Source organism: Mycena indigotica (assembly GCF_014461135.1).
Source record: "Mycena indigotica strain 171206Taipei chromosome Unknown Mind.scaff0005, whole genome shotgun sequence".
In the NCBI taxonomy this organism is placed as follows: Eukaryota; Fungi; Basidiomycota; class Agaricomycetes; order Agaricales; family Mycenaceae; genus Mycena; species Mycena indigotica.
In genome coordinates this window covers 2179952-2205131 of record NW_023503004.1, presented here as the reverse complement: position 1 = coordinate 2205131, position 25180 = coordinate 2179952, and the positions used below count along the sequence as shown (strand labels likewise).

Genomic DNA, 25180 nt, shown 5'->3' with positions numbered 1-25180 from the left:
TGGGGTCCATCACGGCTGGCGCTACCACCCAAAGCCAAGATGGTATAAAGGTAAGCAAAGGCATGCACTGTGTAGCAGGCCCCATGGTGAGCGAAGCCCCGGCGGGGGTAGGTCTAGGGCAAGGGCCTGGTCAGGGTCCGGTGGAAGATCCTGGCTGTTGCAAACACCAATACGGTACAGTGAGATATTTGCAAAAATCAGTTAAATTTATTAAGTGATCTGATGAAAACAAGACAGTATGTATGACACCTGATGGAGATCCCCATCAACCTAATAAAGATGGGCAACCTGACAACCTGATAGGGATCAGCACCGTACCATATACGGGTACGGCCGTACATCTACGGGATAAATACGGGCCCAACCGGACCGTCACCGTACCGTATTAGGGGTCTGGACAGCTGGATATGGCTACGGTACGGCCGGATACGGTCCGGATACGGTGTGGTATGGCAGACGGTGACTTTCAATCGAGTATCTAAGACAGCATGTAGCTACAGTACTATTCAGCGTGCAAGGAAATCGAATCCTTTACCTTTTTCATCTGCTCCAGTGCATCCTGCGCCCCTGCACGGCGCATCCGAAGACGGTGCTTGAGTAACATGAGGGTCCTGATCGTCTCTGGAGCCAGTTGCAACCTGCGGAGGGATATTGTGTCACGACCGCCAGAGAATACACGCTCGACAGCGACTGCAGACCCTGCTTTGAATGTCAGTTGAGCAGAAGGTGACTAAGAGAACACCTACCAGGAATAGTCATGATGTCGCGTGCAAAACGGTACAGACATGGATATTCGGCATCACTACAACCCAACACAAGTTAATTAGGGATCAGCACCATACCATATACAGGTATTACCATTCACATAACATCCACCTGTTAATCCCAATTATCTCTTCTAATTAGAATGGACTACCCATGCAGGTGACCATTTTAATTAGAAGGGATGATATAAAAAGCCCTATGCTGTAATAAAGGGGGCTATAAAACTGCAATATCTCTGGGACCCCAGGCTTTAAGTCATTTTGTGTGTTATCGCCCAAGGTCAGTGTGACATTTTGTGACTGGTAGATACTAAGGTATGGTAACTTAACAATAATCTTATATTGAGCACCATAACCCCTGTCCTGCCTGTTATACAGGTTTATCCTAACAACAAGATGTGATACTAGTATGTAACAGTGGTATGTGACGTAACATCCAAGGTTTCTTATATATGTCTATGTTATACTATACATATTGATGATCAATGGCTGGTTTCAACTCCGTATACTTCTGCTGTGTCATATGAGGTCACACGCGTGACATGTCTCCTAAAAAGGAATTTTTTACAGTTCAACAGTGGAATCATCAGAGAATGTCACACATTGTCACAAAATCAAAGTTGTGTATTTTGACTATATAAACAACTTTCATTAAGGAATATATAGTGACAGCTCAATAAATGTGTTAGCACTGACCTATTACTAACTCATATATAACTGATGGACCTCTATCTTCAGAGCTGCTTGAGCTAAAAGCATAAATTGAGAACTAGCAGGAAGGGTCTCAAAAGGACCATTGATTGATCAGGTATTTTGATCACTATCACATGATAGGATTCCCATATTGACTATTCAGTTATTGAAAAGAGCATATTTGGTACTTTAAAAATGTAAGGTGGCCAACGTGTGAGTTTGGCTACTTATATATCCTTCTAAGCACCACTGAATTTGGCACACTGAATTTGGCACCAAGAATGCAATGCATTCACTCATCAGTGGCCTTTGATCTCCATCACCTCTGAAAGATAAGCCCATATCTCCAGCTAGCCTTAGTGGATAAAGCTGGGAGAGGGTTCATTTGAAAGGTATATCATCCTACTATCCTTGAGCCCTATCAGCGATTTTTTTGTTATCATTACCTTCATTTATTCACTGCCAAGAATGCCTAAATGCTCAGTAGAGCAGTGTTTTGCTGATATCCTGGGACTACATGCATGGAATCTCATGATCCACAATAGGTATGAGGTTAATTCAAGTGCTGAACAGGTTCATTTAGGGGTCCATACAATCCTGCATTCATGTCTTAGATCATACTTGAAATTAATTTCTGACCAGTTGTAATAGCGAAGACACTCTGTTTTGCTCTCTGGGTACCTACCCTCTCTTCAGCTACCTACTATAACACTTGCCACAACCATAATAGATTATAGTATGGGGTCCTACTAGACATCCAAATATTCTCATACATGCATCTCAATGTCCAGTACTCAGTCTATAGACCCCACCATTCATGTAAACTGGTTCTGCATTCAACTTATCTTGGAATGTTCATCCCAATGCATCCTCTGAGAGTATATAGAGATCAATTGGAGTATGTGGGTAGATTTATACACCTCATTTGCCGACTTTCACATATTTGATCTATAATCAACTAGCAGATTACAGCTGTATTGCTAATATGATGTGCAGTACTATTCATTATTAGAATGGGGAATAGCAAGATTTTTCATGTATATAATGTGGTGGGAAAAGTGCAATCTTATAAGGGGACCCCTTCTCATGCTTGCTACCCTTATACTATGGGGGATCCCTCACTTCTAATTCAGTTATTGGGAGATTGGTGTGTTAGGATATATGTCATATATGGAGGTAAATATGATATCTAAAATTATAGGGAGCTCCCATATCTATGATAGCCATCTATTAGAACAGAGCGCAACTTGCATTAAGCTTATCTATAGATTTTCCAGTGAGAAATCAAGTGATCATTGAGTCTGATCAAATTTGAAACATGAAAACTAGAGAAAAACAGTCTAATATCATAGTCTCAAGATATAGGACCATGATTACATCAGAGCATATGAGCACTAGGTTGTGACCTACCTACTAGTACAAGAATTATCTGACTTAATGTAGGATTGGTGGTGATATCATAGCATCAATGTAGGTGATCAATCATTATGAGATGATATAGCTATACTAATAACATTTGATTGTCTAGGATATCGATATTATCATTTAGGCACCCTTGGTAGTGCTCCAATCACCTTTATAGATTATCCACTCAGTGATATATCACTGTATTTGGTATAGATCAGCCAATCACTGGCCAATCCCAGCACAATTATTCAGCTGCAACTATAGGTCACTTCATGAAAGTTATTTGTATAGTCAAAATATACAACTTTGATTTTGTGACGATCTGTGACATCCTCAGATGATCATACAGTCAAACGGCAAAAATTTCCCTTTTGGGAAATTTGTCACACTAGGTCACATATATCATAAGTGCTGTATACTGGAGGCTTGATATTATTATTATTCATCAGAATACACTTATATGATAGCTTCTTTGTAACGTGACATACCAGTGTCACATCTTATTGTCTCAGTAAACCTGGCAGTTTATAGTGGGTACCAGGCTACACAGGTATTATTATTACTAATATAAGATCACCATTAATAGTATCATGCCAGTCACAAATGTCACAAAATGTTACACTGGCGATAACGTATGAAATGACTTAGAGCCTGGTGTCTCAGAGATATTGCAGTTTTATAGCCCCCTTTATTGCAGCATAGGGCTTTTTTATATCATCTCTTCTAATTAGAATGGTCACCCACATGGGTGGTCCATTCTAATCAGAAGAGATAATTGGGATTAACAGGTGATAACATCATATGGGATGATTGTTGTGAGTCAGGTATCACTTCTACAATCTTTGCAAATTAGACATTATAAACATGAAGCTTTGCACATTCACTTTGTGAGATTTCAGGCATCATGACCAATTGCTTCAAGGAACTGACAAAATCTTTTAATTCAGGTTTGGAGTGCATATAAAGAGTTTTGACTTCATCAAGAAATTCTCGATAACTGGAGGTTGGTTGAAAGCTGTCAAAAGCCTTCCAGCTCAAAGATTTAAGTGGTGGAGCATAGCGAATTAAACAATCATTTTTCTCCTGCTTATTAACAATACTGTACTTTGGATTATTCTTTTGATTTGATATATTCCTCCAGATCATCAGGATCATCTGTTTTGAGCCTTGGGCGATCTTCATCCCAAACATTTGGAACTTTAAATGGAACAAGGATTGACATATCTCTCCTCTTATTCCATGTAAATGGAATGAAATGAGAAATATTTAAACTGAATTTAAAACTAAAATTTTATCAGGTTTCCTTTTCCCTGATGAATGTTTGATGTGTAGAGTTGTCTTCACACTACCTAGCTGCCTTGCTTACTTGCCAAATATGGTAATAGGTGGGGTGTAATTTGGTAGTCTATCTACTACAATTGAGCTCCTTATATACTACTCAGAAATTAATTACATAATGTGACAAAGGAAGCACTATGACTCAGTTGGAGTCATTGTGGCTGTGCATTCTAGAATATTCTGGACAATCCATCTTCTGTATTGGGATGTTCTATTTCCACAACCAATGGTTCTGGTTCTCGTCTAGGCCGGAGTTCTGTGGTTGTGCTGCTAGAGCAGTCCAGAACTGGTATTCTGGCCTTCTGGGTGTATCTAGGTCTGTGGACCTATCTAGACTCATATAGTTCTACTATAACTCTGGAATGTTCTCAAGTATTTAGCGCATTCAAATTATAATATTTGCTCTATGTGATCAGTTTCTAGATGTGCTCCATTTACAAGCTCATCAACATGATAAGGCAGGGAGCCACTGGACATGTCTGTGGAGCCAACGGTGGACCATAACCATGCCAACGTGGCCTGTCCTTGCTAAGTCTTGGTGTGATTGATGCCTATGCTGAGCATGTGGGAGGCATCAACTATACCTATTATATACAGCTTACAGTAAGTAGAGCCTGCTACAGGCTCCATCTCGTACCTGACTACTACTGTGACTGTACACTGTATGGTACGGTTAGGTGCTGATCCCTAGAAACTACTTATTGGTATGCTCACTGAAGGAGGGTGTCATAATGCTTATTATGGATATAGGGTAGTGAAAAAAATATGCAACAGTTTTGGGGGAGTTCCGGTGGGTTTGAGCTTATTTTAGACTATATTTGTATACAAAGTATTTCACCATGTAACACAAGGTGGGTATAAGTATATGCATGGCGTAATACATACTGCTTGCCTGTGAGAATGTTTCAGCTACTTAGTTTGGCTGCAGTATGACTGGTGTCACAATCTTATCATCTGAACCTTGATTGCATATAGTCATACATGGTCTACTAATCACTCCGGAAGGGTTTAGATGCTATACGTATATTGCTCAAAAGTAGAAGGATTCTAATAAATGTGACTATAAATATAAGTTTTATCGCCACTTTGAGTGCATCCTCAGGTCACATGATCCTTATTTTATCTAATTGTGGAGTATATTACCTGAAATAGTAAGGAAGGAGGGGCCCAGGAGGCCCTAAAAACTTTCTGACAGTATATACATTTTTTGAATAATAACACCCGCTTGTGCTCACTCACTCTTTAAAAAGGGAAATTGCTATTTTTTGCAGATCCAAAACCCAAGGTTTTATTACAAGATTTTTAACCCAAGAAAAGAAATTTATCATTGTTTTCACAGATAAAATTCATTTGGAAAAAGATTCCATTATTTTTTTGGTAATAGGAAACCCCTTCCAGAAGGTATTCTTTGTTGGGGAATCTCTGGGATCTGGGTTCACATTCTATCGTTAAACTCCGGGCTGATTTTGGAAGCCATGAGACAGTGAAGCTGATAGAAGCCTTAGAAATACTTGTCGGGCTGTCGGCCGACAGGACGATCGGCGCTGAGTCAGCGACACCTCTTTGACTTGGACTTCGACGATACTTCGACGTGGACATTGGGCGCGCGTGGAATTCGGATGCACGATGTGGATAAAGCGGCACCGCAGCTGCCGCCGGAGCTAGAGCGGGAAATCTGCGAGTTGGCAGGGTGGAATGACGACGAGACGATGCGGACGCTGATTTGTGTCGCGCGCCGGTTTTATGAATGGTGCGTGGTCTTCTTTTCGCATCGCGACATGCTGACACTCGCATTATCCACCAAGGCTAGAGCCACTGCGCTACCGCGTGGTGTCGCTGTCCAGCGCTGAGGACGACCTGTTTATGTCCCACTTTCTCGGGCTCTTCCCCGAGTCGGCCGCGGGACTTCCTGGACCTCCCCCTTCAAGTTTGCCTCAGCCGGACCGCAGCAGCCAGGTGCGCCACCTGGCGCTGTCGTCCCAGATGGCACGCTCTACCGTCGAGCATATTTTGCGCACGACGACGAATGTGACGGACCTCGCGATATGGACGGGCGACACGTATCCCGAGCTGCTGGAGGCGATGCAGCCGTTGACCCAGCTTCGGCACCTCTCCGTCAACCTCTCAGAGCTTCTCTGGAACGTGGATGACGTCGCGGCCCCGAGCGCTGCAAAGTTTCGCCCGTTTGCGCAGCTGACGCATTTAGATATTTTCGGGCACATGCCCCTGTCGGCGCAGATGATTCCCATTCTCGGCATGCTGCCCGCCCTGACGCATTTGGCCCTGACGGACATGTGGGACCCGCCCTTTATCTGGAAGACTCTGGCGGAGTGTGGCGAGCGGCTTCGTGTCTTGGTGGTATTGTGGACGGATAGGGAGGAGGTGGACCCCGGGGTGCCGGACGAGTTCGCCTCGGATGGGGAGCGCGCGGACGAGATCGGTGACCCGCGCTTTTGCGCCGTTTACTGCTCGCAGTTTGAGGACGACTGGCGCCGCGGGGCTTGGGGGGAGCGTGACTTTTGGGCAATGGCCGAGGAGCGCTTGCGGTGGAGGGCCGTGAAGCGCCAGCGCAAACTGGTGAGTCGCGCCAGTTTTTTTGATATATCATAATGATACTCAAGTGCACATAGGAAGGGAATCTTAGATCGGCATGACACTAGATGATGTTTCGACGGAATCCAGGCAATCCTCGCCTTTCTAGCCATCGTCTATCTCAAACAGAATACACTATCCCATTTCATAATGTTCTCAAAAGCCCGCTTCAGTACATATGCATTATGACATTCAAGTAAGTGTGGCCCAATATCCTGAATCTTTCGCGCGACTGTTTAGTATTAGTCCAAGGCTTGAATACCAATCAACGAGCACGGGGCACGGATCGGCGGCTGCACCACTGTGAACACAGAGGTATTTGAGCAATATCTTATGTAAGCCAGAAGCATACCCGTTGATTCAATATTGAGAGCCCGAGACAGGTTTCCCAAGGTCCCCTTGGCTGTCAAGCTTCAGATTTTGCAACATCTCAACTCAAGGTTCACTGCACAACTCCACAACCAGAATTCAAGTGATACCAACTTGATTGTTGAATGGATGCTTGCTTCTGGAGTATCAGTGTTTGAAAGCTTAGAAACCAGTACTGATTACCCCTGGAGGCTTGCAGCTCCTCTTCAAGAACTTCTTATTCATGTAGCTGACATAAAACTCACACCATCACTTCTCGCTCTGTTTCAGAGGTATCTTAGGTATGTAAAGACATGATGTGCAGCAAGAACTAATAGAACAATAGCTCAAAGTGGCTGTGGGCTGCACGAAAGCAGATCCTATCAGAGCACATGAAAGAGTATTTCCTTCAACCTGCCACCCGGAAATGGATTGTGGACTGGGTCCTGTCCTTAGATAAACCAGGTTTTATACGCCTTGTCAAGGAAGCAGGGATGGGATTTCATGATCTAATGGGGACAATGCTCCAAATGGATTTTTCACTTCCCAGTGAATATATTTCATGCTATGCAGATGCCCTTGCAACTTCATACTGGTGAGCATTTGGAGACTAGTATTTTGTAGATTCTGATTGGGAAATTAGTTTCACATCAAAATATCTCCGCAATGAAGTTCTAAAGTTCTTTTGCTGCTCTGTCCAGGGTGCAGACATTTTAGCGACCACTATCTTCTGGTATGGTTTGAGGGATGATGAGCTTGATGTAGCCTTTGTCTCAGCTATGCAGCTGCTCCAGAGGAATTCATCCATTCCACAATGCTTAGCTAGGAGACCATTAAAAGCCGATATATGGTTCAATCATGATATGATACTAATTGGGGTTAGCTAAATAAGTATGAATATAATATACATTCCAGATATTACTTTTATATTTAGCAGATGTCGTGTGAATGTATGCACATGTTTGGCATTGGCCTTAACAATTGATTTGCTCCACACTTCCATTTCTGGGGTCACTGCCGTTACTGTAGTATTTTAATCAGTTCGTCAGTCACGCGTCACACAGGGCTCAAGCCGACGAAAAATTTTCGTCAGTCACACATATCCGGCAGAAATTGGCCCCAAATTGGTCCATATATGGTAATTTTCCGTCCGATCCGGCGCCTCCGGCGCCGAAATTCCCTAATGGGGAAGGCCTGACGAAAGTTTAAGTTCGTCGCACATGTCACGCAGGTTGGCAGGTGACGAATTGATTAAAATAGTACAGTAAAGTCCTAAATTGGTAAGAAAAGCCGTAAAATGTGACCAATCCTAATTGGGATACAAAGCTGTAAGTCATGTCTTGCACCCAGCATGGTAAACAAGTTGTTCTTAAGGTTATTTACAAGGAAGTATTCTCAAATTGCCCACAAATTGAGAAATAATTACACAAATGTTAGTGACTTGGGTTAACTTAACATATACTAGTAAGAGATATTTATTTTTCATTTTTGATTTTTTTTGGCGGTACCATTTGAGACTCAAGTGCAGTTGATAATATTATCCCACAAGGCTCTGGTAAGAGTGTCCGGGAATTCAAACCCGGGGCCCCGCAGAGAATGCATTTACACACGAATGACAACAGTCAGACAGTGTGGGACTCAAGAATCATTATCTAATACCCACTAGAACTCTGTGTTATGTCGCATTGCTGGGATTCGAACGCCTGACTACCCGGGACCCAGAACCTTCAGTTTACCCAAAGGTAAGAACAGCATGGATTGCCACTACACCAGCTGTCCTGCAGTAAGAGATATTTAAGAAGGCCATTGGGCATTTTTGTGCCATTCTATTGTTAGTGGCAATGTTCTTCATGTTATTCAAGCAACATTCAAGTTTAAAGCTGGGGCGTAGCCCCAGCCCTATCTAGTACTTATAGAATTAGGAGCTACGATGGAGGAATAAGGAACTGTCAGGAATTGATGGCGGTCCGCCCCGGCCTCCGGCCCGTGATAATGATCTCCATGGGAGTTCCGGGAGTGTCAGCAGGTACATTACATTTACATATATACTGACACCTTTTTCCGTTGCCCCCTCAGTCTTTGATCCCATATAGCGGGAGACTGAGGTTACTGCGCTTTCCGCGCATTTACAGATTTTGACAGGTTATGGGCCCCGGAGCGCTACAGCTCTGACAACATACTTGCTCTTATCAAGACTCACTGCTCGCTCTTGAAGCTAGAAGCATTTAGAAAATATTCTGCACCATCTAGGTTTTTTGCTATGGAGACTTCTAAGGTCAAATTGGCTGGAGCTTCTGATTGGCCTGCATTCAAACGTTTAGCTATAAATGAACTTCGTACTTCTGGTGTCTACACTCTGATAGCAATAGTCATCCAGGCTACAACTCCTGCTGATGCTACTGTGCAGTCCCTGCTGCAACTCCTACTGCTGGGTCAACTGCTACAGGTGTTCCATTTAAAGATCAACCAGAGGAACGTAACAGCAGAGCTTTAGGTGTTATCGATAGTTTTCTCTCTGATGAATTATCAGGAGAATATTGTAAGGGCAACCCCGGAGGCCTGAGATCAAGGTCCTAGCAGGGGAGGATCCAAAGAGTGAATAGAAGTAAGCAAATACAAGTGAGGCTGACCTAGCAGGGTAGGATCCAAAGAGAAGAAACTCTAAGGGTCCGCCTGCTAGGTAGCGGAACTATATACTGCGCTCTTGACGCGCCAAGGTTGATCGTTGCTCCGTGCAGTATGCCTGCGCCATGTCGCAGGCCAGGTCCCAGGGGGATCGCCAGGCGGGGGCGGCGATGCGCCTGACGGAGGCGGTGATGCGATCACCGGAGTCGGAACCGGAGTCGGACCGGAATCGGAATCGTCTCCGAGGGGCCGAAAGGGAGGTTCCCCTGACAAATATCTCAATGATACTAGTGCTGCTGGTCTTTGGGCCAAATTACGTGTCCGCTTTGAAGCAGAAAATCGTGCAGGAACTGCAGCTGGAATTCTCTCAGATCTCTTTGACACCAAACTGGTGATTGAAGGAGACCCACAGATTGTGGAACGTACTGTTATAGAGACACATATATCCCAAGTTGTGAGATTCTTCAACAGACTTTCCTCCCTTCAATATGGAATTTCTCCTGATCTTCAGCCACTAGTTCTCTTAGGTACATTGCCTACAGATGCTCACTGGACAGGTATCCGTGATAACATCACAACATCACTAGGTACCAGCATTACTCTAGATAATGTCCGTGCTAGATTGGTTGCTTTAGGAAGAAAACCTACAGATGGCAACAGTCAAGAGAACTCTGCTCTTTCTGCCAAATCCCTGGCTTCTTCCAATGCCAAGTTCACCAAATACTGTCTTAAACATGGGAAAAACAACTCTCATAATACAGATGAATGCACTGTCATGAAGGGTTTTCTCAAGGACAATAATAAGAATAGAAGGGAAGAAAGACAGAAAGAGAGGTGCTAAAGCCAAAGCCAATAAATCTACAGAGTCTGATGATGAGGATTCTGATGAAGATTCTGCTAGCTTTGCCACTGCCTATGTAGATGCTAAATCATATTCTGCTTTACTGTCAGGGGAACCCCCGCTTCGGCCTCCTTCGGACCCTCCGAACGCATCCGAGGCGCATCCGACCGGCGCCCCCTCGGACGCTCCGACCCACCCCGACCATCGTCCACGGCCTCCTTCGCCCGCACAATCACCGATCCGTCAAGACCCTCCCAACGATCACCTTGGGACAGAGCCTGCGACGCCGCTCAGGCCTTTTGCGCTCTACGTCGGCAGTTACGGACGACCAGTATATAGTTGGCGCCCTAGCAGGCGGACCCTTAGAGTTTCTTCTCTTTGGATCCTCCCCTGCTAGGTCGGTCCCTCCGTGTATTTCCCGTAGCTCTTATTCACGCTTTGGATCCTCCCCTGCTAGGCTTTCGTCGGAGTCTCCAGGGTTGCCCTTACAGCAGAAGAAACTCTCTACGGGATTAACCGGTCAAGATTGCCAGGTTTGGCGCTGATTCAGGCTCGGAGTACGAGTCCGTACCCCCCTCGTCCACCGCCCCTGCCACTTGACCCCTCCTCCTCTGCTCTTGTCGTCTTCACGCCCGCTATGTCCACCGGAGCTGCTCCGGACGCTGACGCGCGCATGGACGTACTTGAGGCGAAACTAGACAACCTCACCAATATCCTCACCCACCTTGCTTCCCAGGCTTCCGCTGCCGCACCACCTTCGGCAGCTCCCGAACCGCCTTCGGCATCTCCGAATGCCCCCGACGCGGATGCGTTATTTGGTGATATTACTGTCGCCTCAAAACTGGTCTTACGACCAAACCCTCCGTTTGCGTTTAACGGGGATCGCAAACGCGGCCGCGCCTTCCTATACGCGGTCAAGACTTACGCTCGCCTTGCCCCGGAGGCCTTTGTGGTCAACGGAGAGCCGAGCGAAGAAAAGGCCGTCCGCTACGCCATGTCCTATATGGCGGAGGGACCTGCTCAGCAATGGGCAGAGCGTCATGGGAGCAAAAACCCCTTCCCCTTCCCTCGGTGGAGCCAGTTCCTCTCCGAGTTTCGCCTTGGTTCGTTGAGGAGAACGAACAGGACCTCGCGCTCGCTAAGTTGGAAAGCGGGTTATCACATGGGAAGCGGGATGTCTACGGATACACCGACGACTTCGAGGACTTGATGGACCTCGCTGGCTTCAAGACGCGTTGGTTAAGGTAACCAAGTACCGCCACGGACTTGACCCCCTGATCAACAACGGCATCACGTCTTGAACGACCCCCCAGACCTCCGTGACTATCTGGGCTGGCGCACTCGGGCTTTCCGACAATATGAAGCCCTGGTGCGAGCGAAGCTCATTAAGGGAACGGCTACCCCCGGACCGCTTCGGGAGCTCCGCGGCGCCTTCCCCATCACTCGTTCGGCAACTCCGTTCCCCATCCGCCCGGTGGCCGCACCTGCGCCACCCGCGGCCCGCGCCCCGTCCCGGTACCTCCGGCTCCCGTCCCTATGGAGTTGGATCGTACTAGGGCTCGGGCGCCCCTCGTCGAGCCTGCTTCAGATGCGGCGACCCCAATCACTTGGCTCGGGACTGTCCGCTCCCCGCCGATGTTCGCCATATGGACATCCTCGACGAGGTGATCCAGCAACTTGGCGATGAGATGCTGGGAGAGCTACTTGCGCGGTTGTCCGACACCGCGGCCTTAGCAGAGGCGCATTCGGAGGCTCCGGCAGAGGATTTTGTCCCCCGCGACGAGTGACTGGTGTGCCCTCGTTCGCGTCCATAAATCGTTTCACTTGTTTGTATGATGAATCAACTCCCTTGCCTTACAACGAGCCTGAAACGAAAGACGCACCCCCTGCCCCCTCCGAAGCCCCCTTCGGATTCGCCGACTTGCCTGGGAGAAAAAGCTACCTGGCAGCTATACCATCTCTGCCGCCCCTGGGGTTAACTCGCTCCACCTTCCTCTTGAGCTTGAGTCCACTGCGAACGCACTCAAGCTCTCCCTCTCAGGTCTGGTCGACTGCGGAGCCACTTCGGACTTTATCGACACAGAATACGTCAACCGAAACAACGTGCCAGTCCGAAATCTCTCAGTACCCCTACCGGTCTACAATGTCGACAGCACCCCCAATGATGCTGGGTCTATTCGCCAAATCGCGGACCTGGTCCTACGATACAACGGACACTCCGAACGCGTTCAGCTGGCTGTAACCCACCTCGGGAAACAGGACTTGATACTCGGGTACTCCTGGCTCAAAAAGCATAACCCCGAGATCAACTGGGAAACAAAGGAGGTGAAAATGAGCCGCTGCCCCCGAAGCTGCTCCACCTGCCGCGACGAGGAACGGACCGAGCGCGCTGAGGTTCGCCGCCTCCGACTCCTTAAATCGCGCTTGCTTGCGGGCGCCTTCCCCACCGTTTGCGCTATCGATATCGCTGGCCCAGACGATGCCGACGACGAACTCGGAGCTCCTTCGGACCCTCCGGAGCGCTCACCAGACCTTGACGACGACGAGCATCTTGAAGACGGCGACCGCATCTTCTACACCTCCTTTCGCCCAATCGAGGAGATTCGCGCTGGGAGCACCGTGTCCCAACGCCTTGCAGAGGCCTTCGCCCGTAACTCGGCCCCCCCGCCTTCGGAGATTCCGGACTGGGCCAAGGAGTTCCAAGACGTCTTTGACAAGGAGTCCTTCGACACGTTACCAGAGCGGAGGGCTTGGGACCACGCTATCGAACTCGTTCCCGACGCAAGCCCGCTAATTGCAAGGTGTATCCGATCTCCCCCTTGAACAGCGCAACTTGACGAGTTCATCGAGGAGGGACTTGCCACAGGCCGTATCCGCCCTTCGAAATCTCCGATGGCTTCCCCCGTCTTCTTCGTTAAGAAAAAGGACGGAGGACTTCGGTTTGTCCAGGACTACCGCGCCCTCAACGCAATGACGATTAAGAACCGGTACCCCCTCCCGTTGATTAATGACCTTATCAACAGGCTTAAGGGCGCCCGTTACTTCACCAAACTCGACGTTCGCTGGGGCTTTAATAACGTCCGGATTAAAGAAGGAGACGAGTGGAAGGCGGCCTTCGGACCAACCGAGGGTTGTTCGAACCTTTGGTGATGTATTTTGGCCTGACGAACTCCCCCGACTTTCCAAACGATGATGAATGACATTTTCCAGGATCTCATTCTCTCAGGAGACGTCATGATCTACCTCGACGATATCCTTATCGCGCATTCGGACCTCCGTAAGCACCGCGAGATCGTCCGCGAAGTCCTTCGGCGACTCCGAATGCACAAGCTGTACCTTCGCAAGGAGAAGTGCGACTTGAGAAATCGTCAATCGAGTACCTGGGGGTTATCATCTCTCACAACCACGTCGAAATGGATCCCGTTAAGGTTGCCGGAGTCTCCGCATGGCCTCCGCCCGAGAACAAGAAGGACGTCCAGCAGTTCCTGGGGTTTGCTAATTTCTACCGCAGGTTCATTCGGGATTTCTCGGCCCTAGCGCAACCCCTCTTCGCGCTCACCAAGAAAGACCAGAAATGGGCCTGGGGAGACGCCAAGCCGCCGCCTTTCAAGCTATCAAAGACGCGGTCGTCTCAGAGCCCGTCTTAGCGATCCCGGACGACTCCCGGCCTTTCCGACTTGAAGCAGACAGCTCAGATTATGCGACGGGGCGGTTCTTTCACAACAATCCGCCCCGGATGGGAAGTGGCACCCTGTAGCGTTCTATTCCAAAAGCTTAAATGATGTCCAGCGCAACTACGAGATTCACGACAAGGAGATGCTCGCGATCATCCGCGCACTCGAGGAGTATCGGCATTTCCTCGAGGGCGCCGCGATCCGGTCGAGATCTGGACTGACCATAAGAATTTGGAGTATTTCCGAAAGGCACAGCACCTTAACCGTCGGCAAGCCCGATGGTCGTTGTACCTTTCCAGGTTTGACTTTACGCTGCACCACGTCCCCAGGTCGCCAAATGGGCCGTCCCGATGCTCTCTCTCGCCGGCCCGACCACGGTATCTCCGACGACAACTCGGATGTCACCCTCTTACGCCCCGAACTGTTCCACGTTCGCGCGCTTGAGGCCGTCACCGTCTCTGGGCCTGGGTCCGAACTTGTCCGCGACATCAAGGAAGCGCTATCCGGTGAGCCTGACCTAGAGGAGCCCGTCGCGCTTGCGGCCCGGCAACTCTTGAAGGTCCGAGGTCAAGTTCGGGGCCCCGCTCATCACGTTCGGACGAGTGGGCCGTCTCCGGCGACCTCCTGTACTTCCGCGGCAAGGTTGTAGTCCCTAAAGACAAGGACCTAAGGAGGCGCATCATCGAGCTCTGCCACGATACGCGAGTCGCCGGACACGCCAGGCGGTTCAAGACCTTAGAGTTGGTTTCGCGCAACTACTGGTGGCCGCAGATGTCTCGCCATATCGGACGCTACGTCGCGACCTGCGACTTATGCTGCCGCACGAAGGCCCTCCGAAGGCTTCCGCATGGAGAGCTCCATCCGACTTACATGCTTATTTGGCTAAGGATAGTGAGAAAGCAAAAGAGGCCATAATTATAGATTCTGGTGCTTCAACCACTATGACTCCAAATCTAGACTGGTTTGAAACAGGAACTTATAAAATTCTTGATCCACCACAAAAAGTCAGATTAGGTGATAATTCATATGCAGAAGCTATAGGTATACACCACCAATCCCAGAAGATGTCAATAGTATATCAGTGAAAAACATTCTCTGATGTTCTCTCCAAACATCAGTCTAAGACCTTGAGGATGTCATCAGGGAATATATTAATCAAATCAGTTGATCATCAGCTGATCGGACTGGGATCATCAGAATAATATCAGTGGTTAGATAAGTATAAGATATCAGAGCTCTCCTATCAACGTTCAGCAATGAACACTTGGATATCCTTACAAGCTCATGATTCAGGGTGAGTAACTTATGAATGTAGTCTGCAGTCTGTCCTCATAAGCTATCTAATACAAACACTAATGCCATCACTGTCTGGTTTTTCGTCATTCTCTATAGCCTTCCAGCTTAATTCTGTCTTTATAAGCTATCTAATACAAACACTACACGCCATCGCCTTCTGGATCCTCGTCATTCTCCATAGCCTTCCGGCTCCTCTTTCGCGTCCCCTTGGTCTTCAGGTTCACAATCTTTGGGCAGTCAATCTTAGGTGCCATCTTGTTTATTCGTTGGATCCACGGTGGGCTGTGGGGACCAATGTCGTCCTGCAGCTGAATGTCGGGAGCCAAGTTGCCGAAGGATGTAATGTCCGTCTTAAATGTCTCTTGCAACGCGCTAAGGAGGAATAAGAAATGATTTCAAGAAATTATGTCAATGCTTACAATATGAGCGTGCCCGGTCCATCTTGTCGGCACTCATTCAGACTTTTGTCAATACCCCGCCAGAAGTCATCGGGAGTCCCTGGGTTTTCGACCAGTTGATTCCTCTGCAACACTGTAAGTATATGAACGCTGATCGGAGCCGCGAACACTTACGATCATTGCCATCCGCCAAAGCATGGGGAGCGTCAGTGGGAGTTCCATCTTCCAGCTTGTGAGAATGCCGCTGGTGATGGAGCCGAGGTCAGTTGTTTCGGCATCCGTCTCCAGAGAAGCTGCAAGCTGTCGCTCACGTTGGTTGGTAGTCAATCGTGATGCAGGTAAACGGACACACCGATTCCTTGATTGTGTTCCTGTCGACAGAGAGTTGGTGGCCGACTTGGGCTTCAAGCTTCTTCTTGACAGTACTCGAGGAGTTCGCTGGTGGCAAGCCGTTGATATTCTCCTTATACATCGCGTCCTGATAACAATGTGAGCAATAGATACAAAACTTGGAATGACTCACGATGACTTGAACCTTGAGGGTGCTGTCCGCACTGTAGAACGCGACGGTTGGGTTCATGAGAAATCCGCGACTGAAGTTCCGAATGTCGCCCTGCCACACTGCTTAATTTCCATGTCGTGACGCAAACACATAAAACGCACACTGAGCTCCGAGTTCCTTTCGAATTCTTGGGCTTTAGATGCCTTGAAATGAGCGTTCATTTCGTCGACTTTGTCGATAAGCTGGAAGACAGCCAGGGCTTCGAGATTCTGCCACTCGTGAGGGTTTGTTACCTGAAATCAATATTGAGCACCCGAATCACGACAAATATATAACATACAGCACTCAGCTGTCGGTAATCCCGCTCAGAGCCAGTGGTAAGCTTGACACGCTTGAGCTGATGCTCAGCGAAGCTGGTCATATCGGGGACAGCCAGAGGGCGCGAAAACAACTGGGAGACAGGGGGTAATTGGTCCTCCGATTGTGGCCCAGGTGACGATCGGCTTCGAATGGGAGGGCTCGACGGTGGCAAGGATTCATCTGGATGGTTGGTTGATGAAGCTGGATCACTGGTGAGGAGAGCGGCGGCGGCGGTAGCGGCAGCGCGTTTTGCTCTTCCGCGTTCAAGGAGAGTCGACATGGAAGATCAGGATGAGAGAAACTGGTTGTGACCGACGACAAGCTTTGCGCTTTTATTGCATCACGGAAACGCGTTCTGTCACGCGCAGCTCACAGTCAATTTGGACGATAATGGCGAGACAAAAACCTGGACTGTGCCCCCGGGTAAGTCAAGCTGCGGTTTCTCATGCGCAATCTGCTCACCGTGCGATAGAGGAACAAAGATATCTCGAGGACCACCCCACCGACCCGAATCACATATTGTGCAGGGCGTGCCACTTCCACGGCCAATCTAAAAGCACCTATATTCAGCGTCGAAGTCTCAAGCAGCATCTTCAAAGTGCGACTCACCATGCTTGTGCAGTCAGTTTTGCCGAAAAGGAGCGGCAAGACGAGCTTCAGAACGTCCGCATAGCCAGCGCATACGGGGCTTCGAACATCGAGCTCACCAACGTTGTTGATCAACCAGAACATCCTCGCAAAGACGAAGATCCCGAGTTTGAGCAGGAAGACGAAACGGATGAGATGGACGAGTTTCAAGGCTTTTCCGACAAGACTGCAGATTGCTTCCCATGGCCAAACGAAACGGCAAGTTATAATTGCCTCCAGGACTTCTCACTGACAAAATCATTCTTATAACAGACCCTTTTGCTCGATGTGATGGATAATCTCGCTCGTTGTCGATTTACGACTGCCCAAATGACATTGATTCTTCATATAATGAAGCGGCTGGGAGTCCGAAATGTGCCATCTTTGAAAACTCTGCGCAAAACTCAGAAGAGAGTCCACGAAGGATTTGACAACGCACCAGTGAAGATCGTCTCCGCCCAGGGAAACATTTTCTACATCACAAATCTCCGTCGTGCCATTTCCCGCAACTTCGCAAATCCGCTCGTTTCTCCACATCTGAACCTATACCCCTGAGGAGGTTGTTAACGGCCCCATTTCTGAGCGTTGGCAGGCTGAACGCGCCTTGGACTACAGGCCTGAGCAACTGACTCCAATGTTCACCAACGGTCAGCACCGCTGGTGGACAAACGAGCTCGCCCGCCTGCACGATGGCCGCTTCGTCATCCCCACTGCATGGATCTTGCGTCGCGGAAGGATGACGGCCGATGTCCAGCTTGTAACTCGAAACGCTCAGCAGCGCGTATGGGAGTGCAGAGGCAAGGAGGAAGAGATTGATGTCACCCAATTCGAGGCTGACTTCGATGATCTGATCATGGAGTTCGGTCCCGACTTTATCTGGACACCCGACTCACAGGAATTTGTCCCCCCAATGCCAAATGCTGGCCGAAAGCTGAGCGGAAACCGCGATCCTTATGTCCTGGGGGTCACAGTGTGGATCGACGATGTCTCAGGCAACAAATCAAAGCAGTATAACAAATTTCTCGTTATGCTCATGCAAAATACATCCCTGCCCGGTCTTCTCCTCAAGCAAGAGTTCCATATCCACTTCTGTGGTGCCTCACAACATGTTACGACCGCCGAGTTAAATGCTGTCCTTCGTGATTTTGTTCAGGGCACTGAGCGTGAGCCCATTATTTGCTATAACGCTCAAACCAGTCGAGAGGCTGCCGTGATTGTGCGCGTTCATGACAAGAATGCAGACAACCCACAACAGTCAGAAGAGGCCAGCCACATCGGATGCAACGGCACCTTTCCGTGTCGAAAGTGTAAGTGGGGTGGCTCGAAGATTAATCAAGTCCAGCCTGCGGTATATCATGCATGCCATGAACCAGGTCCCGTTCGGACAGCCGACGAAATCCGGGCGGAGTTGAGCCATCAGCTGTCCCTGGCAACGCGCGGGAGCTCTGCAGCAATAGAGACCCGACAGAAAGAGACGGGAACCAAAGACAAACTTACTCAATATTGGATTGCATGAACTCTCGACCGGGTAACGCAACTCAAGGCGGAAAGTCCGGGGAGTTCTGTTGATAAGATCGCCGAAGCAGCCCAGCATTGGCTGGAAGAGCAACCAGGCGACAAAATCAATCCGCTCTTGGATATCGTCGGCCTGGATCCAGCTCGAGACACACCAGTCGAAATTCTGCATACCATCCTGCTCGGAGTCATCAAATATATCTGGCATCATTTGAACACGTACAAATGGACAGACAACGAGCGACATCTATTAGCCATTCGTCTTCGATCAACAGATATCAGTGGTATGAATGTACCGCCAATTCGTGGCGCTTACATGATGCAGTATCGAAATAACCTCATCGGCAAACATTACAAAACGATAATGCAGTCCCTGGTTTTCCATGTCCACGGTATATGCAATCCGGACCAGTTCAAACTTATCAAGTTTGCAGCAGATCTTGGAGCGCGAGTCTGGATATCGGTCATCGATGACATGGAGGAATATATTTCTGAGCTGAATATCGCAATTGCAAACCTTCTCGACGCGTGGGATGCTGTGGAGCCTCTTCGCATTCTGACGAAAATCAAGCTCCATCTTCTTCCCCATCTTCCTGACGACATTCGACGCTTTGGCCCCGCTGTTCGCTTCTCGACAGAAACACAGGAGTCTTACAATGCTGTTTTTTGCATGTGTTCAATAAACGGCAATAGGCAATAACCAGGCACCAAGCCGTGATATTGCAATGAAGTTTGCTGCCATGAACAATATCAAGCATGCTGTTTGCGGTGGATTCTGGCAGTCAAGCGCTGCCTACGATTCAGATCAACAACTGGCTATCGAAGCGGTTCGTGGATGGTCCGAACCCGGCAACACAGTGAAAAAACTTCTCTTCGATGATCCTGTTCTCCAGCGTCACCTTGGCTGGGTACCGCACCATCCTCCGGTGCCAGGTTTCGTTCGTCTCCTGGGCTTAAATGCGTTCCACCAATACCATGGCAGCAAACCATCACATCACGGCACTGGACACAAGAGCATCCGAGTCAGCCAATTCTGAACAGTGCGTGGCGGCAGGGCCTTTCGGTAACTTCGAAAACGGGAGACAAGGTCAAAGTTGATGGGTGGGCATTTGTGCGCATTGCAGGGGGCACAACAGCACTGGGACGAGTTGTGGAAATTATTTCGGGAGGCAGTGGCCAAACATGGATATGTCTTCAGCAGTTCGTGTGCACACAAACACGTCATCCCGATTTCGACTGGCCAGTTGTGCGACCTCCAGCCGGAAACGAGATTACTGAGCAAGGTCTTACCTCATATGTTGTCATTCCAGGAACAGCAGTGGAATTTGGCTGCTCAGTCCAGCACGACTGCCGGAGAGGCAACTGCAAGCCGGCAGCTATGGCCAAGGAACGTCAAGAGCGAGAAGACACTCTGCGAGACATTAGCCTGATCAAACATGTCGACGATGACAATTTTGTGCTGAATTTGGGTTCAGTACACAATTTCGCAGAACTTACTCGGGTCCTTCCACGAAGCCTGTACAATCTGAAGCCGCAGCACTCCGACCGCCTCTAGTTTCACACCGAGATGGCTGCCAAGGCAGGGTCGGCCCGTTTGTCCGCACGGGAAAAAACCGCAGAGAAACGGCGAGCGACAGCTGCTCGAAAGAAGCAGAAGGCGGATGAGGCCGCAAAGAAGGCACATGAGGCAGCTGTCAAAGCTCGACAAGCTGAGGAGGTGGTGCAGGGTGCTCAACTTGGAGACTTGGATGATGCACAACTCGTTGATGTCGAGTCGGATGGCAAGTCCGCGGGTGAAGATGATGCTGAGTCCGAGTCCGAGTCCGAGTCAGAAGAGGATGATGATGAGTATATTCCCAAGCATGCTGGTCAGAAGCGGGGCAGGCCAGAAAAAATTACACCAAGGCAACAGAAGAAGCGCCAGAAAAGATAAATGATTATTTTCATTTTATTATTTAATTAATTGTATATGCCCATTTTCATGATATTTACCACAAAGTCATAGTAAAGTTTTTTCAAAGTATCATACAGATTTAACCAAGGATCTCATAGTGATGAAGGGTTGACCTCAGGGTGATGGGAAGCCGGGAATATCCTATTGATCTTATCCATATATCGTTTTGAGGTTTTTTGGAGATCTTACTTAGACATTTCCACTCAGCATCAGCCTGATGTACGCTGGGGTTGGGGGTGTAGGCATTATGAAACATTCATGCCAGACCAAACGTGGAAAAACTCTTGTTTCTCTTAGAGCACTACATATTCCTACTTTTGGAATCACACTCATCTCAGTGAGACAACTGGCCAAGAAAGGCTTTGACTGTATTTTCACAGGTGATGAATGTATTGTCAGAGATGCCTCTGGAAAACGCATGATTAAAGCTACTACTCATGGTGGACTTTATCATGTAAAATGTAAATCACTCAAGGATGATCCTCAAGCACTATTTGCTATTGATATCAACCACCTTCACAGAATTTCTGGACATACAAATATGCAACATCTGCAGAAGGCAGTTCAGAAAGGTCAACTTGGTGAAATCACAATATTGACAGGTCAACCTAAACTTTGTGAATCTTGTGTTATTGGGAAAATGAAAAGTTGCCTTTACCAAACAGCCAAACTGTAGCTCGTGGACCTCTAGATATTGTCTCATGTGATGTAGGAGGTCCAGTGACACCTGAAGGTCCTGGTGGTATTAGATATTGGATTGTCATTGTTGATCATTTTTCATCACATACTTGGGTTTTGCTTACAGATAAGAAATCTAAAGTCTACAAGTTACTCAAGGAATGGAGAAAAACCACAGAAGAGCATTTCAAACAAAATATTGCCAATTGGGAATTCTGTCCTGGCTGGATTAGATTCTTTCGTATTGATGGGGGTGGTGAATTTACCTCTAATCAGATGGAAATTGAATTCACAAACCAGGGAATCATTCATGAAACTACAGCTCCATATACACCTGAACAAAATAGTGTTGCTGAAAGAATGAATCAAACTCTAGTGACTAGAGCTATAACAATGCTAGTTGATTCTAGGTTACCTCGTAAATTTTGGACTTGGGCCATGTTAGCTACTGCCTACACATTGAACAGGACCCCAACTGCTTCTAAGAATTATCGCATTCCTCATACAATACTGTATGATCGGCCTGTGAATATCAAACAACTGCACCGTTGGGGTTGTAGAGCATATCCAAAAATTCCAGATGCAAAACAGGCTAGGAAATTTGGGGACAAAGCACAAAGATGTGTATTTGTTGGCTACCATGAAAACAGCAATGCCTATGATCTTTTAGTTATCAATAAAGATGGAACCTATGGACAACTTGTCACTGCCACTCATGTGAAGTTTGATGATGATCATCATTTCACTGATTATCAGCCTAAACTGGAGCCTGTGAATGATTCAACACATGAACTTGAATGCATGTCACAGATATTGCGTAAGAGGGAAACACCATATTTTGACAATGATCAGGATGATATACCTGTTTTCCCATCTACACCAGTACAGAGTTCAGTGGGGGGTTCTATTATAGCACCACCACCAGATAAGAACCCTGGTCCTATACAGATTCCAGCACAGATGCCAAATGTTATACCTCCTGAGCAAATAGCTCCTAGGAGAAGCAATAGACCTAAAGTCCTTGCAAAACATAAGAATGCTGAATGTGAACGGATTGCCTCAGGTCCGCAAAGTTTACGTTCAGCTCCAAATCTAGAGCCAGTACAAACTTCAGAAGCAGATAAAATTCCAGAAGCTCTTTTTGATATCACAGATCATGCTGTCCTCTTAGCTACTCTGGAAGATATGCAAGATGTTGCTTATACCACTCGCAGTCCTTGTGATCCTCCAAATTGGGAGGCTGCTAGAAGTGGTCCAGATGAAGACTATTGGAGAGCAGCATTTAAAGAAGAGATTTCTGCATTTATTGAAAATGGAGTTATTGAAGTGGTAAAAATTCCTGAAGGAGTCAAGCCAATAAAATCCAAGGTTATTCCCAATATCAAAACAGATGAGAAAGGGGACATTACTCGTTTCAAAGTCCGTATTGTTGCTAGAGGTGATCTACAGAAGGAAGGTATTGACTATAAGGAAGTTTTTGCTCCAACTGCAAACTTAGAGTCAATCAGAATCCTTTGTGCCTTAGCAGCAAAATATGATCTTGAACTAGATCAAATGGATGTTTCTACTGCTTTTTTGAATGGGGAACTACAGGAACAAGTCTATATGATAGCTCCAGAAGATGCAAATCTCCCTGAAGGATATTGCTGGCTTCTAAAACGTTCAGTTTATGGTCTACACCAAGCTGGACGTACTTGGAATCATACTCTTGATACAGCACTGTTAAAACTAGGATTTCATAGGCTTAATGCTGAGACTTGTCTCTATGTCTATCAGAAAGGAAAACAAACTTGTTTCCTACTAGTCTATGTGGATGATCTACTTCTAGCCACAACTACCAAAGAGTTTATGGCACAGATCAAAGAGACATTAAAATCTACATTCAAAATGAGAGATTTAGGTCCAGCCAGATATCTTCTAGGAATTGAAATTACTAGAGATCGCAAACAGCATCAGATCCGTCTAAGTCAAGCCCAGTATATTAGCAAGGTCTTAGAGCGCTATGGAATGCAGGATACTCAAAATGGTGTCAAAACACCTATGGCTCCAAGACAGCAATTGTCTATTATAGATCCTGAAAATGATGAAACAATCCACAAGAAACAGCTTGTTCAAAATGGACCAATTATGCCATATCAAAGTATTGTGGGGTCTATCATGTATGCAATGCTAGGTACCAGACCTAACTTGGCATATGTTGCTGGAGTTTTGGGTCGTTATAGTGCAAATCCAAAAGCATGCCACTGGGAGGCAGCCAAGAGAGTTCTCAGATATCTGAAGACTACCAAAGATTGGGGTCTGACATATGATGGATCTGATATAGGCATGGATCTAAACTTCATAGGCTACTCAGATGCAGACTGGAATGGTGACAGAGATACTTCAAGGTCAACATCAGGCTATGTATTTCTTTCTGCAAAAGTAGCTATTGGGTGGTTAAGCCGAAGACAAAGTCTTGTAGCTTTATCCTCCACAGAAAGCGAGTTTATTGGACTTGCTAATGCTGGACAACATTTAGCATGGCTTAGATCATTCTTTGAAGAAATAGGTCAACCACAACAGGGAGCTACTGAACTACGATGTGATAATCGTGCAGCTATCATTCTCTCCAAAGATCCTCAATATAGAGCTCGAACACAGCATATAAATCAAAAATATAGTTTTGTCTGAGATGACTTGGTCCGTCATGGAGAGTGTGAAGTTGTTTGGTATCCTACAGAAGATATGGTGGCAGATATTTTCACCAAGTCTCTACCTCATGCTCAGCACTACAAATTCTGTCTAGCTATGGGACTACGGCCTGGGTCGAGTGGGGGTGTCAGGAATTGATGGCGGTCCGCCCCGGCTCCGGCCCGTGATAATGATCTCCATGGGAGTTCCGGGAGTGTCAGCAGGTACATTACATTTACATATATACTGACACCTTTTTCCGTTGCCCCTCAGTCTTTGATCCCATATAGCGGGAGACTGAGGGTATGTTACTTTACTTACTTAACTTATATAAATACTTACTGTACTTAGTTACTGCGCTTTCCGCGCATTTACAGGTAGTTAATAGAGTCTTTGATCCCATATAGCGGGAGACTGAGGTTACTGCACTTTCCGCGCATTTACAGATTTTGACAGGAACTAGAAAGACCAGGAAGAGATCATAAACAAGCACTAAATGTACCAATGATGAAATAACAGACTAAGTCTAATGAAGTAAACACATAAACCTAAATCATTATAATGTCAGTGCAAATCAGTAATCAGGCCATCATGGATGTCTCATATATCCAGAATCTTTGCTCAGTTGTTCTGAAAATTTACCAGAATACACAGCATAATACAAATAGTTGATCACTCTACTAGAATAAATATAAAATTTTGTCTACTTTTAAGATTACCTTAGAGTATGAAAAATCATAGACTTAGTGCTATTTTAATTAATCTGAATATATTGACATTTCTATTATGTACTTCTACCCTGGCTCCTCTGCTTATCCTCTCAGGCCCAGGGCCTCAGCATCATCTGTGGTTCTTGTAGTTGTATTCAGTGAACATGTGTAAACCTGGAGTAGTGCAG

At 47.1% G+C, this 25180-nt stretch overlaps 3 protein-coding genes across 3 annotated transcripts; all 3 read left to right on the top strand.

The window, feature by feature from the left end:
• Positions 1-5752: 5752 nt before the first annotated feature.
• On the top strand, positions 5753-6856 carry MIND_00582100 (uncharacterized protein; the record flags this gene model as incomplete). Its single annotated transcript, XM_037362580.1, has 3 exons — positions 5753-5952; positions 6008-6779; positions 6833-6856. Exons 1-3 carry the CDS (start codon positions 5822-5824, stop codon positions 6854-6856), a joined length of 927 nt encoding a protein of 308 aa, XP_037220501.1. The 5' UTR covers positions 5753-5821.
• Positions 6857-7292: 436 nt separating this feature from the next.
• Positions 7293-8029, top strand: MIND_00582000 (uncharacterized protein; the record flags this gene model as incomplete). Its single annotated transcript, XM_037362579.1, has 3 exons — positions 7293-7435; positions 7489-7737; positions 7786-8029. 3 exons carry the CDS (start codon positions 7293-7295, stop codon positions 8027-8029), a joined length of 636 nt encoding a protein of 211 aa, XP_037220500.1.
• Positions 8030-18099: 10070 nt separating this feature from the next.
• Positions 18100-20535, top strand: MIND_00581900 (uncharacterized protein; the record flags this gene model as incomplete). The annotated part of the gene is made up of 4 exons (XM_037362578.1): positions 18100-18772; positions 19049-19641; positions 19685-19918; positions 19963-20535. 4 exons carry the CDS (start codon positions 18100-18102, stop codon positions 20533-20535), a joined length of 2073 nt encoding a protein of 690 aa, XP_037220499.1.
• Positions 20536-25180: the final 4645 nt, after the last annotated feature.